General features: G+C 38.7%; 1 protein-coding gene across 1 annotated transcript in view; it reads left to right on the forward strand.

The window, feature by feature from the left end:
- Nucleotides 1-20,185, forward strand: part of LOC139719923 (uncharacterized) — a 105,582-nt gene that overhangs the window by 39,477 nt on the left and 45,920 nt on the right. The window contains exons 4-7 of the mRNA XM_071631308.1: nucleotides 966-1,100; nucleotides 6,390-6,458; nucleotides 6,823-6,879; nucleotides 18,896-18,943. Of these exons, the coding sequence (XP_071487409.1) occupies nucleotides 966-1,100; nucleotides 6,390-6,458; nucleotides 6,823-6,879; nucleotides 18,896-18,943 (309 nt within the window). The remainder of the gene's footprint in view (nucleotides 1-965; nucleotides 1,101-6,389; nucleotides 6,459-6,822; nucleotides 6,880-18,895; nucleotides 18,944-20,185) is intronic.

Here is a 20,185-nt window from a genome sequence, read left to right on the forward strand (position 1 = left end):
GGTGAATCTTTCGAATCTAGAATCTACATGTAGCTATAAAATGTTTTCCTGAATTTTAGGCCAAAAAAAAAAAAAGGTTGCATTGGCGTAACATGAGATTTTCAAATAGGGTCGGTCGGGCGGATTTTTTTTTTTTTTGCTACCTGCATTTTACGTGTAAAACTCGTGCTCAGTAAACAGTTACAACTACTGCACCGTATGTGCTATGTTCATCTGTTCTACAAATCATTTATGAGGCCGATATTACTCGAATTATACCCCTTCACAGAATTTAAAAATGTTGGAATCCCTATCCTGAATGTTTTCACTTCATATTTTACTATTTTGACTTAGATAAGATAGATGCAAATTGACCCATATGTACGATCTTTTCATCGCACACGGCGATCTCTATTACAGTCCCACATATACAGATTTGTGTAAGTTCTCCACATAAGAAACCTATGGCAAAACTGTGCACAATACATTGCAGTCTGAATGCTAAGTATACACTGTATAAATCTTGATAGAGTACGCGTCCGTGTTGGAAACAGATGACGTACTGATCAAGCGAGGCTATGCGAGGCGCTAGCGAGATCTCTCCGGAGCTCCCTCGTACATCCGATAGCCCCAGAGCCGTTTCCACTTCCGGGTTTTTTGCGATCGCGATCGCAGTCAACAAGATACTTGATATCGATAGCAAAAAAAATAATAAAAAAACATAGGGTCGGCGGAATTTTTAGGGTCGGGCGGGTTACGCCAATACAACAATTTTTTTTTTTTTTGCCTTATGCTTGTTTGTGGTGTGATTCATGCTAGATTTAGCAGGAGAACATTTTGTGTGAACAGAGACATTTTATTTTTGTAGTAAGTGTCGCTTCTTACATGTTTTTCTTGGTCCTGTATGGCAATCAGGAAGAAAAGTCTTTCCACTCCCAATGTTTTTATTTTTGACTTTATATGTCACACTTTATCGTTATGTACAGGGTGTCAACAGTGACCATGCATATCTGGCCGCACAGGGACCACTCCCGCACACTGTCGTCGACTTTTGGCGTATGCTGTGGGAGAGTAATGCAACAATCATTGTCATGGCCTGCAACGAGTTCGAGCAGGGAAGGGTAGGTACTGGCCTTGGGGTCAAATTTGAAAGATGTTCCAGTCTGGATAACCAATATCACTCATTGATTGTATTTATAGGCTATATCAAGTTCTTTTCACAGGAAAACAAAGGTTTTGCATGATAGAGACATATTGTGGTGAAATGGTATACACCATGTACAGCATGCATTTGTAAATTTCTGACTTTTTTCCTTGATCCTGGAAAACCTGTTTTTGTTCTTGCTTGAGTTTTAAATGTATGTCTGTAATCCTCCTTGCTGTGTGTACACAGAATGACTCTATTTTGAATATGGAAGCTGTACAATTCTATATGCACAGACCATTTGTGTTCTGAAAATTTTTGCAAGTCACACGTTGACGCGGAAACTGAAATTGGAGGTTGATGTGCATCCATGCACCAATTTCCACACTTTGAATCAGTCTAACTCGCTACCTGCGAGGCCTTGCGCAGACACGGAGCCCAGACACCTTGGTGCATGCACAACATGAAAGATTGCTCCACACATGTACACTGTCATTTTGGGAGCTGAAAATTACTTCTTCATGTGAGGGTGCATGAACTTCAACAATTGCGATGTTGATGTCATACACAGGTTCATGGTCAGTTACTCTTAAGCGCTAGCCGCATTTACACTTACTAACAGCGCGATTTTTAAAATCACGATATATTGGTTCCACCGTTTACACTTGCGCAAAAGCATGCGAAGTTTGAGCTTCACGAAATATCACGATTTTTTGGTCGGTAGTGTGCATGTGTAATTTTCCTCTCTTCAACACGGTAGACGAGTGGAAGCGCGGGTTATATGTATTCACTGCAGTGTAGTCTAATTTGCTCACAGCTAGCTAGCTGGTTGGAACGTTGAGCCAGGGCTTTTTATCAGTCCAATGCACACATAAATTTGTGTTTGTCGAGAATGTAAACTTACGGTAAAACTATATAGCTTGCTATATTAGATTACACCTAGCAGGTGTGTAAAACTTCAGCTTAGTATGGGAAAGTTGATGAAAGTAGCATTCAGGAGGATCATGAAATTTCGCCGATATGACGAAAGTAGGCGTGTCTTCATCAGCCCGAAGTTTCAAAATAGCGCGCTATCTTGCGGTTACCAAACTAGTCCGATATCAAAATAGCGCGCTAACTGTGTAGTGAAGACGCAGATAGCGCGCTATTTGATCGGGAAAATTTCCCCCAAAATCTTGGTCTAGTTCGTCAACTAGAGCGCTAATTCGTGAAACAGCGCGCTATCTTGGGTGCGTCTCCATCAGCCCGAAATTTTCTCGATCCTCCACGCTTCTGGTTAGCCAGCTGGCAATGGAAAGCGCATGTACAAGCAGCTAGTGATTGTGTATAGTACATTACACGCACGGTGTATTCAAGGATCTCATGTGTGTCCTATAGGCCTACTGTTGTTTAGTCATCTTTAAAACCAGGGAGGTTATTTCTCTCACCTCCCTATTAAAACTCAGTGCCGTGCATGCTAGCTGTTTTTTTGTAAACTTCTTCTTCTGGTCCACTCTACCTTAGCTGACACGAAGATTCTTGCAGATTGTGTGCATTTTGGATTTGTTTAAACATTGCAATTCGTTAATTTCATATAAGATGCCTCACTGGACAGAAGAAAGAGCAGCGTTATCAATATCCCTTTGGAGAGAATTTGCTGTACTGCTCACCTCCCTGGTTGTAGAATCGTACATACGGTGATATAGGCGATTTTGAGCGGGGAAATCCACTTTCGAACCGCGAGCCAGGCAGAGTAATATTGCAAAGTGCGCATGCGTCAATTTTCGGACTAATTTCCCGAAGCAGGCTGTTCGAGCTGATGAAGACGCACATTCGCTGTATCGGTCTATTTTCTAAGACCGCAAAATGTCCCGCTAGTTTGAACTTCGGGCTGATGAAGACGCGCCTAGTGAGAAGTAGGACTTGAAGTTAGGACTATTATTTCATCAGGCGACAGCAAGAACTCACCATTGTTTTACCGACACTTGTTACATACTCCTGTATTCCACAAAGTCAACGTATACCAAGAGCAGTATGGGCACTCCCAAAATCAACACATTTCTGGGAGAACATTATTTGGTTAAGTTGTTATGGGGTGATGATACGTGGTTAGAGAACTTCAGGTTTGTTACTAGTTTTCATATACAATAGTTCAGGGAGGTGAGAGACCACGAACCGAGGATCGGCCGTTTACCTGTACAGCATGTACCCTGTACTCTGGCCAGCGGCCGACGTACTCTCTTCATGTTCCACAGAGGGATCGGGAGCGCGCGTAAACGCCCGGTGCAATCTGATACCGAAAGTCATGAGATGAAGAATAGCGATATTTCTGCAGCTTGGGTTTACACTTGCTAAACTTCACCTCAAACATCGCGATGTTTAAAAAAATCGCACTCCGGCTGGCGATTTTTGTGGCGATGTTTCGAGGGCATTTGGGTGTAGGTGCTTAGCAACTTGCACCCAAATGTCGCGATTTTTCCAAGCAAGTGTAAATGGGTCTACTGAAAATAGATACTGGGTGGTCTTGGTCATTTTTTATTTTAAATTCACAGACCCTTTCAAGCCACTTGCCAGAAGTAATGTTTGGATATTTGGATATTTGGATATTTGGTTGATTCCAAAACACTAGCAGGGCTGATGATGATCTTATGATACTCCAGTATTGCAGTGCTTTTAAACGACCCTTGAATGTCAACGATAGAAACACAAAGTCTTGCAGGGTGTGACTGCAGTTTCTATGCATATATTCATAGTCCACACTCCGAAGCAACTTTATTGTCATAGTTGGGTCCTAATGAGTTTCAACACCTCAAAGAGACAACCCCTCACCTCTACTCCACCGTCTCTTTATCCATCCCCTCCCCCTCCCCCCCCCCCCCAAAAAAAAAAAATAGAAGAGAGAGAAAAGTGATGACTTATGAGATGGAAGGTCATCATAATCAATACATAATTCATTTTGCAGTTAGTCATGCTATTACATGTATATTGTGATCACTTTATTGCACATTTTGATTGAATGGGAGACCCATAGATGGCAGTTTTAGAATGTGTTATTTAGCCTTTGTAGGATATATGATACTGTAATGTGCATACATTTAGCTGCCAAGGCTCCCTTTATATTCTGGAGGAGGGCTCCCAAAAAGACTGAAAATTTCTTTTTGTGTCTGAACAAAATTGAAAGTCTCCTGTGATTGAGGAATTACATTATGACCTGTTGTGGCTCATGTAATGCACAAGCATCTCCCCAATTGCTCTTTAGAATATCCCTGATTATTTTAAATGCATGTACATTGGCAGCTCATTGTCTTTGCATTTTGTTGGTGATTGAAACTGCAAGAAATGATCCAGCAGACTCCTATAGCTGAATCAGAGTGAAACCAGGGAGAGGGGACGTAGGTTGTTTTGACAGCTTGCATTGAACGACAGGCTTCTGCAGATAATCATACATAGTTTCTATTGAATGATTGCATTTCAAAACAGGCTGGAAACACAGTGGCAGAACTACAGTACATACAACACTGGACTTTGGATCTAGTATAATACAGTGCCCGTGAAATGAAATGCTGCACTGTCATTAAAGTTGGCTTTGATAGATAGAGTGAAATAAAAATATGAAGGGAATCTTTAAACTCCCAATCTAACTTGGGCAGGGATAGGAGGTAGTTCCTATTTTATGCATGTGTCCACAAGACGGCGGCATTTTGTTCCAGTAGTGATGTTGGTTGCAGACTAGATGAAGTATGGTTTTGTCATACTACAAATTTCTGACTGACCTGTTCACAAATGTTCTTTTTTTCTTCTTGATTAGATAAAACATGTAAAAAACACTTCACCTTGAATTACAGTAGTTTACAAGTTGTGACAACTTAGGAAGGATGACATGTACAAATGTATATGGAGGTGGCTTTATTTGTTGAATAACTGACAAAAACATGCTTTCTTTGTTATTTTTGACATGTGCACAATTGTATAGACCAGTTGGACACAAGCAAGGCATTGAAATAACCTCATCTGATTTGTAGATGTGGCTGTGACTAACTTGTGACAGACATAATCCCATGTATGAGAATTTTGATGCAATATCTATCATTTTATTTGACATTAATCTATTCATCTTGTTGACACAGGTTGTAGGCCTAAGCATGGAGTCTTGTTTCACACTATTGTTTGACTGAGTTTAACATTGGAATTCAAGTTTTTATATATCATACAATGTACATGATTCTGATGACCCCTTTAGTCATAAGAGTGAATTGATAAGTTTTGGATATGAAAGACGCATTGAACGAGAATAGTGCCAGGTATAAAAACCTTATGACAGTCATATTGGGGATTCCTACATAATCATGTAGAATGACATTTCTAGGCATGAGCAGATCATACTGGAGCTGATGGTATAACACTCAAGAAGTATTGAAAAAGAGCTTGTCACATGATGGTTCAGAAAGTGCTAATGTGAGCAAAAAGAGGGGGAAAGCAAAGAAAAAAAAGAAGAAATAACTGACAGCAAAATTAACTGTCATGGCATGCAGTGATCTCCTCAAAGCATTAGCTCTTTGTGGCGGTGGACAAAAATATCGATTTTGTGGCTGCCAAAAGTCAGCTGGTCACACTGATGGCTCATTTTCATAAAATACCCAGGGCAAAGATTGCTATGAGGTATTTTTATGACTCTCTTGGGAGTTTGTGAGGCCCCTGGAACATGGTTGTGGTTGAAGTTTCCAGGAAATATGGATTTGACCAGGTTCTTTTTTTTTCTCTCGCTCTCGTTCTCTCTCCCCTTTCCTTCAGCATGCTTCTTCTTTCTCTTTCTATGCTATTTATCATCATTTTCTCTTTTCATATATTCACTTACAATCGTATTATCATCACTGTCGCTATTCATTCTCTTTAGATAAATTCATTGTATGTTTTGAATGGTCTCTCTTCCTCACAATGTCTGTCCAGCACATCTTTTCTTTTCCCATACATGCTCCTTCTTTGTTTCTAAAATTATCATCGTATGTTGGGGTCATTCTGTACTGGGATGACTGGGCCATTAGCGGTATGATTGAAAAAAAAATAAAGTGCCAGCATGGTTAAGATTTGGGAGTTTTACTACTGCACACATGTAATGCCACAGCATAAGTTTGATAATGCTATCACTGCTATCAATTATCTCAATCACACTTTTCCTGCTAGTGTTATGTATTTCAGTTATCAGCTGAGACACTTCACTTTATCATTGACTTTGAAAAAAAAAAAATCATATACTCACACCTGTATATTAAATTATTTCTTTTAACAGCACAAGTGTGAACGCTACTGGGTCGACGAGGGAGAGGAACACGTGTTTGGGGATATTTGCGTGACACAGGTAAGTTCAGTTTTCAAAGTAAACATTTTAAAATGTTGACTTTGAAATGCTATGGTACCTGCAGATATTAAATGATGTAGGCAGCGGACGTGTTCTCATAACTAACAAAAACATAAAGATACTGGCCAGAATTGATGTGAGGTATAGAACAACAGCAGAGAACCATAAAAACGGAAGCCCAAAAAGAGCACCTCATTTATGAATGTTCACTGAATACAAGTGACATAATGTGCTGAGAAACTGGTTGTCTTCAGTTACACTATGAGTACCCCGGTAACAGCTTAAGTATTGCTCTTTTGTTCCATGTGATGCTCAAATTTCTATCATCTGCCATATTTTTTTTTGGATCATTTCTATCTTTCAGATCAGACAGCAAAGAGTTACCAAAGACTTCATGATCAGAACCTTGAAAGCTACCAAAGTAAGTAGGGAATGGTAAAAAGTAATAAGAGTAAAAGTGGGAGAAAGAGAGAGAGAGAGAGATGTGAAGCTGAATAGGAATATAAGAGGAGATAGAGAAATAGAGCAAATAGATAGATAGATGGCTTGGTAGATATATAGATGAATAGATAGATATATATGAACAGATAGATAATAGATAAATATATGGATAGATAAGTAGATGTACAAGGAAGAGATGAGGAAGATTACTGCAGTGAAATGTTACTCTTAGAGGCAAAAAGGAAAAGATCAAACAAGCCTCAGAATTGAGTTACATTGTAGGTAGAAGTAGGAGGAGAGAGAAATGGAGACGGGGAGAGAGGGGGGAGATTAACGAGAGGGGTGACATGGAGACGCTGGAGCTCGAAGTAGAGAGTGACAGAGGATTGCTTTCATTATTGAATTACCTCCCCTCAATTACACCAAACATGGCGTGACCTTCCCTGAAAGCCTGCTATTCTCGGCTCCATTTCGTTACCCCCGAGTTGAGCCCGGCACTAGGCGGCGGTAAGCGTCGAGCGCCGAGCCAGCTGCCCGTGCCGCCGAAGCGCGTAACATCCTCCATCCTTCCACCAAGGCACGGAGCTACTAACCGAATCTCCTATCGGTGCTAAATTGGTAATTGGATCAAGGTCGCGCCAAGGTTATATGTGCAGATGCACAGCCTGGTATTGACAGTGGGCAGGTTCCTGAGCACCAAAAATTTATGTTGTCCCAAGTTTTGGAATTGGGTAAACTTGTTACTCGCCATCCTATCATTTTATGTGTGTATATATATATGTGTGAATATATACTATACATATATGCAGATAAACATATATGCGTACAGATAGATAGATATGTGTCTTTCTTGCTCTTAAACGAATCTTATTTTGATTTGTGCTAAAGCTTGAACCTCCTGCTTATGGCAACTTCTTTTTTTATGGGGGGGGGGGCACTGTGATGTACATTGTAGTTGACAAGACTTGACTTTCAAATGAAGGTTCTTAGTTTCATTCTTACTGTTGACTTGAGCATGTACAAACGTAGGATGAGGTATAGAAGCTTTGAAGATTTTGTGCTGTAGTAGACTTGGATGATGAAGGTGGGCAATTATTTTCATGGCACTGGATGTAATGTAACAACTGTATGGGAATTGGCCATGCGAGATCAGGCTATTCCCTGTTTATGGAAAGCGTGCTTTAAACTTCTAAAAATTTGATGAATGAGAAGTTTGTGACAGGAAAAGTAAAAGGTGTGCCATGTAAGCATTTCAGTTCCAAGTATCTGACAGACAGCTTTTTATACCTGAATGGACATAAATGTCTACTTTAGGTGTAATGGCATATAGCCGATCTCTCCAAATACCTCATGAATCTTGTGATTTATTACCCTGTAAAACGGGGAGTGTCACACAAGCCGTGGAGTCGTTACGTGACCCCAAGAGCTACAATGTACAAAGTATTCAGGCTTTAGCATCTATTGTCACATTAGATGGCGTAGCAACACTGGAGTGGTCATACCCGATCTCTAATGTGCCTCATTTTTATAGTCAAACTTGTTTCTCCCTAGCTCTTCTTCCATATTGTTCATGCTGTGTAATCTCCTTCTTTCTGGTATGAATATCAAAGAAATATATGTTGCAGTAGGGAGAGCAGTTGAACCATCCACTCCTGAAAACTGTACAATGTGTAGATTAAAGTGGTGCTGCATCCTTTAATAATAGCGTTATCGTTCTTTACATTACAAGTGTTTCATAAAGTATAGAGGTTTGTAGAATGGCATGTGAACTGTCACTTCACAATGTTGGTGACTGTGAGATCCCACAATGGCCTGTCTAATTTGTCCATTTAGAATAATTACTTTTTATGTGACTGATGTGAGTTTGTATGTATGTTTGTTTATATCATGTGTGAATGTGTATGTATGTTGGTATGTTTATGTACAATGTATGTATATATATGTGTATATGCATGGTATGAATGTATAATGTATGAATATTCATTCACTGATAATATCTTCACAAGGACTCGCTATCCCCTGTAGCTACCCAAGTCTCGTAAAGTATGGTCAAAAATTGATGTAGGCGTTAGTTGATTGGAGGTGAAGGGCTGAATCTAGTGGTCAAAATTGAAGCTCAATTGGATTAGCTGAGGGACTAGGTTAGTGGCACCAGACAAAGCAGCACATTACACATGACAAATGAGAAGGGGAGGGAGAGATAGGGTGCTGCTATTTGGTTGTAGGGAGGAGACTGTGCTACCATTGTTGTATGTCAAATTTTCTTTTAAGCAAGCAGAGATAAGTGCAGTTTCAGCATGTCAAAATTACATTGTCTGAAAATCTATCAAATGCTTAAGTATAGTGCCATCCACTTAAAACCCCTACTGGAGAATTTTACTCATGGTCTATGGAAACTATTTCAACATTGCAATGAAAGAAATGAAGTGGAATTTAAATGGTTATCACCGACCACTTTCCTCAGTACAACGGCTACCTTTCTTTTTATGTTAGGAAGACACAAAGAATTCATATTTAGTATTAGAAGTTTTATAAATTTTATATCCTTTTGCGCATAGACAGGTATTTCTGTGGTACATTGTAATATCTCCATTGGACATTATTTTCATCATGCAACTTGGCTACGATGTAATATGTGAAAAGGACTTTAAAAAAGAAAAAAAAATATTCATGTAACAGGGATTATATTAGATTCCAGCTTAATACTGTAGAATAAATCCAACATTTAAATAAAATAAAGTGTAGTCACTGGTTTCTATTAACAAAACACCAGCAGAGCAAGCAGGCGTAGTAGGGGTCTAGGCTGGTGAATCAGACTTCTACTATCACAGCTATGAAGTTTCAGTGCGAGAACATTGCAGGAATAAAGATGTCCTGTGATTCACAGTTGTACTGTATATCACCTCACTTTTAATGCAGACTTCAAAGGCAAAAAAAAAAAAAAAATCATATCTCATTTCTTGGAAGGAGGAAAAATGATCATGGGAACAAAATTGAACAAATAATTTGTGCACTTGCAGAGTAAACTAGGAACAGGCAGAACAAAAAATATATTCCGTAATTGTTTTTGTTTGCATTTTTCCAGGCAACATCTTTGTTTTCCTTTGACTGGTCTGTACAGTTAGGCATGACATCATACTTCAGGTTGAATGATTTTGAAAACATGATATTGTCATGTATTGTTTAAAGAAAAAAGAAAAAAAGAAATGTGTATAATAATGTGTGGAGGTAAGTAGTCTGAGATAACAAGTGGTATAAAACAAGTGTGTATAATGTTACTGTTCATTGTGTTTTTGTGTGTAGTACACTATGGTGGAATGTACAAATGACTGCATCTGTTCTCTTTTCATCAGAGTGCTGTATCATTGGTATAAAATTTGAGTATTCCCAAATCAGTCCATTAATGTGTGGTAGCAACTGGCACTTCCCTTTGCAGACTTTGGAGTGTAACTGTAGAGAATACCTGTTAAGTTAACCTGTTGAGGACGGACTGATTTTGCTACAGCACCCATTTCCCATAGACACTTGCCCAAGTATTAATACTCGGGGACTCGTCCTGAACGGGTTAAAGTCAGAAATTGGAATGGGTGGAGAAATTCAGAAATAGATGGATACTGTAAAAGTGGATATTTTCGCATGACTAATTTTTCGCGCTTGGCCGATTAAGAACAATTTCGCGTGTTTATAATTTCACGTAATCAAGACATCATGCACAGGAACATATGGCCACCGAAAATATTCACATCGAATGCCTTTATTTTCACGCTAGTTTCTGGTTGCACGAAATGCGCGAAAATTTCAACACTGCGAAAATTTCCACTTTTACAGTAGATAGATAGATACATGTATATGAGTCAGAGAGATAGAAATATCAACACATTGTAGATTTAGATAGGTAAGTAAGTAGGCACTTGGGGAGATGCAGTTGATAAAAGCAGAGAAAGAAGGGAGAGAAAGGGAGAGAGAAGGGGGAGGGTAATGGTTATTGCATAATACTAACTGTAAATGCAAAAATTTTTGCTGTACAATAACATCAATTTTCATTTATGTCACACTACTTTTGGCTAGGTTGAATTCTAAAACTGCAAAATAGAATGTCTTCACCATTTCCTCTTCACATATATCGAATGGGTTTACAATTGCACAGAGTGGATTCAAGAATCCACAAATATATGTTTAACAGCTCAGTGCGAAAAATTAAAATATCGACATTTACATAAGAGCTACAAATCTGGTGTAAAAAAAAAGTGAAAAGAGTAAAAAAAGACTGTAGCATAGGGATCCATGGAGCTGGAAGGCTAGCCTGGTTCAGGTGCATGTATTAAAGAATCCCCATAATGAACAATGTGTACAGCTTTATCACTAATCTCTGTGTAAGTAAACACAGACAAAAAGAATTTCAAGTAGTGTCAACTGCTAGTGATGAGCATAAGCTTTGATGCACATATTCGCCGACCAATTTGCTGTTGCTGGTTTTCGAAAGTGGGCCCTACCCCAGTGGGCAGCGAATGAAACGGGCCATCCATGAATCCTCATGCTACTAAATCTTTAAGATTATAATGTGCTCTTGAGAGATCCTGTTTCAACAACATCCAAATAGAATAATGATCAATAACCAGCACTCCCAGCAAGCAATAAATTTGCTTTGCACAATAGGCTATGGCATGCGGCCCCTATTTGTTTTATATAATTCTTAATAGCGAAGTTTTGGTTTTGCAGGAACTGATGATCATTTAAAGTGTGATATTACATGTATGTCACTATCACATTGCATTATTTACTACATCATTATACCCCCGCCAAACGAAGTTTGAAGGGGGTATATAGGAATCAGCGGACGGTCGGGCGGTCGGTCGGGCGGTCGGTCGGTCGGTCGGGCGGTCGGGCGGTCGGTCCGTTGCAAATCTTGCGTCGCGAACTACTTCCTCAGTTTTCAACCGATTCCCATAAAACTTGGCACAGATGTGTGCCTTGGGTTGTAGATGTGCAAGACGTATTTTTTGACAGTACCCAAAAGTACGTTGCCATGGTAACGGCATATTATGGGCAAAAATGGGTACAAATCTTGCGTCGCGAACTCCTCCCACAGTTTTTGATCAATTTTTATGAAATTAGGTACAGATGTTCATCTGAATATGTTAATGTGCAAGACACATATTTCCGCAGTGGCAAAAAGTGCGTTGCCATGGTAACGGCATGTTATTGGTAAAATATAGGGCAAAATGCTTCATGGCAAAACTGCTTCATCAGTGTGCTTCCAATTCTCATGGAATTCATATTGAATGTTTGTCTTAGGATATAGGTCAGCATGACACATTTCTTGACAGTGACAAAAAGTATGTTGCCATGGTAACAGCTCACAGATATGAGCCAAAATGATGGAAAATTTTGTGTTGCAAACTACTTCCTCAGTTTTTGCCCAATTTCCATGAAACTTGGTACAGATGTGTGCCTTTGGTTGTAGATGTGCAAGACGCATTTTTTGACAGTACCCGAAAGTACGTTGCCATGGTAACGGCATATTAATGGTAGAAGATCAAGGAAAGATCTTGCGGATTTAACTACTTCCTCAGTTTTTTGACCAAAGCTTACGAAATGTGGCACACACCTTGATCTTGGTGGGAAGATGTGGAAGACATATTTTTCGGACGTGTCGGAAGCTGCGTTGCCATGGTAACGGCATATAAATGGCAGAAGATCAAGGAAAGATCTTGCAGATTGAACTACTTCCTCTGTATTCGACTGAAGCTCATGAAATGTGGCACACACATTGGTCTTGGTGGGAAGATGTGCAAGACATATTTTTTGGACATGTTGGAAGCTGCGTTGCCATGGTAACGGCATATTAATGGTGGAAGATTAAGGAAAGATCTTGTGGATTGAACTACTTCCTCAGTTTTTGACAAAAGCTTATGAAATGTGGCACACACAATAGTCTTGGTGGGAAGATGTGCAAGACATATTTTTCGGACGTGTCGGAAGCTGCGTTGTCATGGTAACGGCATTTAAATGGCAGAAGATCAAGGAAAGATCATTCCTTGGGTAAGACTGTCGTCACGGGGCGGGGGTATTAATCACCTTAAGTGATATTTCTAGTTATATCACGTTATTAACACTTCTTGCCGTCACATGATATACCCTGCAAATTGTATCAAACACGCCGTTACACTGTATCACAATGCCATCAGAGTATTGAGGAAGTTTTGGAATAGCCAAATTGGTACTGCTTGGAATTGGTTTCGTTGTGAATCGCTATTAAAACCACCTGCTATACAGAATTCATGTGATTTTGTGTTAAGCTGATAACAGTCTGTGTCATAGGTCGCTTGCAGTTTTACAAGTTTGCCCTATCTGGCAATTAATTATTGACGACGTTCAGTCTGTTGTCTATTCTTACATTGTGGTTTTTGAGAAGTTCCATTAAAGGGTTAGGCTAGGGAATATAGAATGTGCCAAGATATGTGAATTACAATTACCAGTATGCTACATGAGGCACAGCCTTATCAACTCAGTACAATACACTTTTCATGCACCGCATGATTGGATATAAGTCTATAATTATGCGTTGACCAATTGTAGACCCAAATAGCTTGATATACTTGTAGTGGAAAATATAGCTCCGTGTTTTGCAATATGTTTTACTCCAGTGAAGGTGCATTGGCAACACTTTTTAGTATTGCATAACGAGCATGCATTGTCCAGATTTACTGTATTGCCTTATATTTAGCGAGTCTAAATTTTTGCGAATCAAACTTCTCAACAATTATATGAGTGGTTAAATTCGGGATAGTGAAGCACGGTGCAGAATGGAGAAATGTATTATTGTGTGCATCACATTCATACTGGGATCAGAGTTATTATTTTTCCACATGTCTTTAATTTCTCGAATAGCGTCCGACTTGCAAAATTTGCAAAAATGAAAACCTCATGAAATATTTGGCGTATACAGTAAACATCATGATTTGAAATTTTGGGACTCTACTTGGCATTTGGACAGCAAGCCTATATTTCTAGCAAGGTGTGGCTATATTTTTTATCTAAGTAGGACAGGAAAAACAAAGTTACGCAACACTTCTGCAAGTGGTTTGTTCGAAACTTTTGTCTCTTCTCCTAACCAGCCTACTGTCGTAATAGTCATTGATGTCATATACACGAAGGCAGACCATTGCAAGGCATAAATTCCTTTTCATTGCTGACTACTGTGTGTTTCTGGTGGAGGACACACCTCCATGGCTGCATCAACCTCTCTGTAATTGAGAGTCATTTTTACAGACAATAGGCTGAGCTGTTTTCAGAAGAAAATTGCATTTGGCATACCTACATGATAGGGAGCTGAGTATTTGAACTCCACATAAAATGTGCCTTTAAAGGACAAGTTCACCTTCATAAACATAAGGATTGAGAGAATGTAGCAATATTAGTAGAACACATCATTGAAAGTTTGAGGAAAATCAGACAATCCGTTCAAAAGTTATGAATTTTTGAAGTTTTTGTGCAGTACCCGCTGGATGAGAAGACTACTGCAGTGTATGAATAACTTAGATGTCACATGCGTACAACAATATAAGGAAAATATAAAGAGAATTTCACAAAATTCCATCTTTTGAAAAAAGTACACATTCCCCTGACTCGTTACCGACAAATGTTATGGGTAATATTATTCCCCCTGCCTTTAGAAAGAGGCAAGTCAAGTGCTCTTTTATTATGCGAAAAAAGTGAAAATATGTTGAATTTTCTTTTACATTTTCTTTATACTGTTGTACGCATATGACTCACAAGCTGTAGTAGTCTCCTCATCCAGCGGTTCCAACACAAAAATTTTAAAAATTCATAACTTTTGCATCGATTGTCCAATTTTCATCAAACTTTCACTGATGTGTTCTACTAATATTGTTGCATTTTCTCAATCCTTATGTTTATGAAGGTGAACCTGTCCTTTAAAGGTACACTGTACACCAAAATGACTCCACATCCAGGGCTATTTACTTGATGACAGAAATAGGTTCTTTAGAGCTAAAAATAATGGGTTTGTCTAGTCAGTACATGTCAACATTTGATTCATGCTCATAGTATCACATGCACCAAACAATGCCAGTGTTTTCCTGTAAAGTACAGTGTACCTCAGCCCCATTCAAAGTTGTGTGTTTGTAGGAAAGTGAATGGCATCGTGATGTGACAGTCCCTGGTGTGTAACACAGAAATGCAAACTTCTTTGTTGTGGCCTTTGTTATTGGACGGGGAAATGTCATCAAACAATAGTTACAGGATTCCTTTAGCCCCCCTCCCCCCCCCCCAAAAAAAAAACAAAAACAAAAACAAAAACAACAGCAACAAACAAACAAACAAACAAAAAAACACTAAAAAACCTAAACTAAACAAACACACACACACACAACAAATCTGTATGCAAGCTGTTAGTATGTGTGTAAATGCAACCATTGCGTTCTCAGTTATCTGTGTATTTTAGCCCATAATGAATTACCTTAATATTATTCAATTTGGAAATAACTCTGTCCAAGTGGGTCAGAATTACCAGAAACCTTTTGAGGGATCTACCAAGGTTGATATGTGTGTTTTTCTTATTTTTTGGTGATGTTTAGCTATTTGATTGGTGTTTCTGTCTTATTTCTTTTTTCTGTTTTTTTGATGACACACACTTCACCTTCGAGCAAAGAGTCAGGAAATCCACAGCACCAGGGTCACACTCTGTTTCCTGTGCAGCTGCACCACCCTCCTTTGTTTAGCTATTTCTCCCAAGTCCAGACATAGCTACTCAAGCTACCCAATTGGTTTTCCTCGGCTCTTTTGACAGGCAAAGGCATTAGTACGGACTTGCACAGCCTGTGTTTACAGTTACCCCAGAAATTACTGTAGACCGCTTTTAATGTGGGAGAAATGGCGACTATCAAAAAGTTCAAACATAATATAAAAAATGAAAAACTATTTAATATACCTTCCAGAGGTGTGTTGATGCCAGAAGCACAGATAAAGAGTAGCAACAATTCAGGTAAAATTTCAGGAAACTTTGGACCACAAATGCTGAGGAAGTTACAAATCCTTGAGTGTGGCTTTCCACATCAGGGTTATGGAAAGAGTGACCTCATCACTGTGTTATGAAATCACACTTCACAGTAATGTTTTGCATTGATATCTCTGACATTGATATTTTCTTAACATTCACAGGATTCTGCTGAAGAAGATATGTGGAGGTATTTAGGTTATCATTTCACATAGCCCTAGACAAGGAAAATATATCTTTTAATAATTGCATATTCAAAGATGTGTCCTGTTGGACTTTTACAGAGTTCTGTCACACATGGGTTGATTTTGCACTCTTTTCAATACTGCTTTCAGATCTTGGTCGTGGATCGCGCAAAAATTTGCACTAAGGTACAGGCCAATGTAATCTACAAAACTGTATAGTTAAATTTTTCGAATTTTGATTCAGGTACAGTGTATTTTATATTAATTAATTTATGCTAATTTATGCAAAAAACTCTTTTGCCTATAAATCAAAAAATAAAGCTCCAAGACTTCTAATTTTTAGTGAACATATTCTTTTCAATATCATCAACAATAATATTGAAGCAAAAATTCGGCTTCATTATTATTTCTTATGTATTTTCCTGTTTATTGGATTTCTTATGTATTTCTTTGTTTTTTACTTTTTTTGTTGGTGTTTTCATCAAAATTTGTCGCAGAAACTTTTCAAAGCATATCAGGCTAAAATAAATCATTATCAGCCATTGAAAATAAATATATTCATTTTTATATGAATTAATTGCAAAAACACAATTTACATAGGATTTGTACACAAAATCATGTTTATGAGCAATTTTTGGGTTGACAAATTTTTTTCAAAGGGGCATGGCTTCAAAATGGTATGCCCGGGAGCAACAAATTTGGTCTCAAAAGTTGCGCGATACTTGAAGAAAAAAATAAAAAAATGTCGTGGCGAGAGCATCTCACGTTGCGGAATAATCACGCGAAACGTCGAGGGGGGGCCAAAATGCCCCCCCCCCCCCCCCCCCCCCCCCGGTGGGAATAGGGTTAAGCATATATATTGATGATTGCAGAAGCAAAAGTGGTCCTTGTAACCACACTGGCGACTGTTAGCCTTTTGTGTGTGTGTCTTTATTTGCAACACATCAGGATTCTGACAGCATGCATTACTCTGACCAAGGCGGAGAGTATGAAATCTTCATCTGGCTGTTGTCCAAATCGTTTTATTAATGATCTCCTCAGATCAGCATTCTCAGAGCTCCTTGCTCCCCTCGCGGCCCCCAGAAACCTGCCCCTTCCGTCAAACTGCATAATCCCTGCCTACTCGGCAGAAGAATTTTCCTTGGTTGATGTGGAAATCATTTTGTATTATCAGACACCCGCCACTGTATATTCCGTTTATTATGTTAGTAGTTATGAATATGACATTTTGGAACCATTGGAATGTCAAAACATAATGCTTGTTGACGTTATGTACCTTGTGTGCAAGATTGAGTCTTCTAGCGTGTACAGTACAAATTGAAAATTGACGCTTCAGATTTGGAGTTATTGTATCAAAATAAAAAGAGCAATGAATCCTGGAAAGTAACCAATTATCACTCAATGAACTGCATATTGGGTTAAATATGAAACTTTCTCTCTCTCTCTCTCTCTCTCTCTCCCTCTCTCCCTCTCTCCCCCTCTCTCTCTGTGTCTGTCTGTCTGTCAAACTTGAGACTCGAGATTGTGCTAACATATGTGCAATACAAACGCAAAGTCCAATGTCCCTTGCGGCCTGGGTCCGCCTAAGGCTGGGCCCACTTAATGAGGGTGCTGGAAGCTCTAGGGTTATTGATGCTCTCTTGTGCTGTTTAAGACTTCTATTTTCAAAGTGAATTATATTTTGTCATATTATGATCTAACTGAATTTTGAGCTGAAAGCCTCTGACAATAGCTCTGTGGAACTCAAATTATGCTGAGTGATTTGTACCAGCATCTTCATTTTGTTATTGACACTGTATGCAATCAGGTTGACACTTTTAATGTCAAGAGTTAAATCACATGGCTTTGAAATACAAACTTTCTTAAGTGGCTGTTCTGTTGATCTTTTGATGATAGCTGATGATCTTGCAAATGAACTGTAAAGATGATGAGATGAGATGAAGTTAAATACAAGCCCATGTGACTGTTCTTGACTCTACTATCTTCAGCTGTATGTGACTTTACATGTATGTTTGTTAAAAGTGGAATTATGAGCCATGATTAATAAATTTCATTACAGATGTGTTTCTGCGAAGGGCCATAAATTTGTTTTTCTTTAGCTAGCCTCCTAGAGTCTGGGAGAGCAGAGGGTTTTTTTTTGTTTATATGCAAATAAATTACATAAATTATCTAAAGGTATTTGTGTGCTTTCTTGTAGCTTGGTGAAAATATTTGGATACATGATGGATAGAAATACAGAATGTGTTTTGTTTATAATAGTGGATTTTGTAGTCATAATTGATAAAAGGAGACCAAGAGTGAAACCACAGACTTTAGCTTTCAGATATTCCTTTTGATTCCTTTTGATAAAGAAACCCTTGTTAATATTTTGATGGAAATTTTATTGATGATGGTAGTTGATATTTATAGTAAATTCACAGTTGACAAAGTTATCATTATCATAATTTAGTGTCTTCTTGCTCTTAACCTGTGTAACATCATTAGAGCTGTCACTACTGTCAGTGTTTCATCAGAATATAATGTTATTTGGAACAGAAGAAGTAATAGCAGTAGAAGTAGTATCATTCATATTGCTTTTTCTCCCCCAATTCAGATAATATAGTAGTTGTCATTATCATCATCATTGATATTAACCTCAAAGAGTGCGTTAACCCTTGCTCCTTTGTTAGTCTGGCATGCAAGAGCCTTGTTTGTTAGTCCTCAGTAATCATTACAAATATGAAAATGTGACCTTCTCTCACCAAAACATTCCCCCACCCACACCCCACCCCTCCCATCCCCTCCACCCCCAGGAAACAGACTGGACCAGGATTGAACATGGCTGCGACAAAAATGTCATGGTAAATTTCCTCAGGTTTCATGTGCATGTGTGCTCCCATTCCCAGCATGCTGTGTGTTACCAGAATCACCGTTGCATTGCCAGCCAGTGCACTGGATGATGACTCTTAATTGACGACATGGTGGCCAAAGACTGCTCCATGAAATCTGTAATTGGCATGCCCACCTCCGTAACTTTAATTAGCAGGAGCAATCTAAAGGAAGAATAGAGAGACTTGTACTTCCAAAAAGAAATAAAACAATAAAACAAGAACAAAAAAATCTTTTGAACTTGTTGAACATGATTTAATCATCTGCCCCATCATTCCCCATGGAGCCCAGGCCATGTGTACAGTAAAACCAGAGACATTCGTGGCATGAAACTTTCACGAATTTGCAACCAGCATTCAGTGCATTGTGTAGACACACACCAAAAAAAAAAATCAAAAAAAAAAATCAAAAAAAAAATCACAAGCACTTTCCTTTTGTAAATCTTTGCTCATCACAAAATTGGCAACAGTTTCATGCTCACAAAATTTCTGGTTTTTACAGTTTTCAAGGGGGGGGGGGGCATTTCATGAAGCTTTTTGTCAGATAAAGTTTCGGACAAATTTGCTCTCAGCCAATCAGATGCCAGGATTTCCGTAGCTTGTAACAGTTTGTCAGAAAAATATGCGACCAAACTGCTTCATGAAATGCCCCCCAGGACTCATCCCAAATGAATGACACCAAATGCATGACCCTCATCATTATTAGCTTCTCACCCCCATTGCCTCAAAGATGTGATAATACCATACATTAGATTTATTACTTGTGCAATGCCATATTATAATATTCATCCTCATTGACAACACTTGTGAGAAATGGCTGTACCTGGGCCTTATCACATCAAAAAAATGTGTTGGGATGTTGAATAGTTCAAGATGCATGATTTTGGCTGATTTGAAGCTAAGTAAAGCACTTGTCTTGTACTTGATTTTCAAATAGGCAAATATGTGTTTTTTTGTTTTTGTTTTTCTCAGGACCTTTTATAGCACATTTACAAAAACAGCTTACAGCTTTCTTACACCTGTTTCAAAATAGTTCCTACTCTGTTCTATTGAGAGATTTCTTGTTTGTGTGTGTATTTGTGTTCATGTGTGTTGTTGTTCTTGAAATGAAATCTTTTTCGATGCAAACATTGTTATGTTGATCATAATCAATGAAACCACTGTCTGTTTTATCCCCCCCCCCCCTGAAATTTCTATGTATAATGCATAAGCAGT

The sequence above is a fragment of the Diadema antillarum genome, unplaced genomic scaffold (genome assembly GCF_040938485.1).
Source record: "Diadema antillarum isolate AM-2024a unplaced genomic scaffold, OU_Dant_1.0 scf00000116, whole genome shotgun sequence".
Classification (NCBI taxonomy): Eukaryota; Metazoa; Echinodermata; class Echinoidea; order Diadematoida; family Diadematidae; genus Diadema; species Diadema antillarum.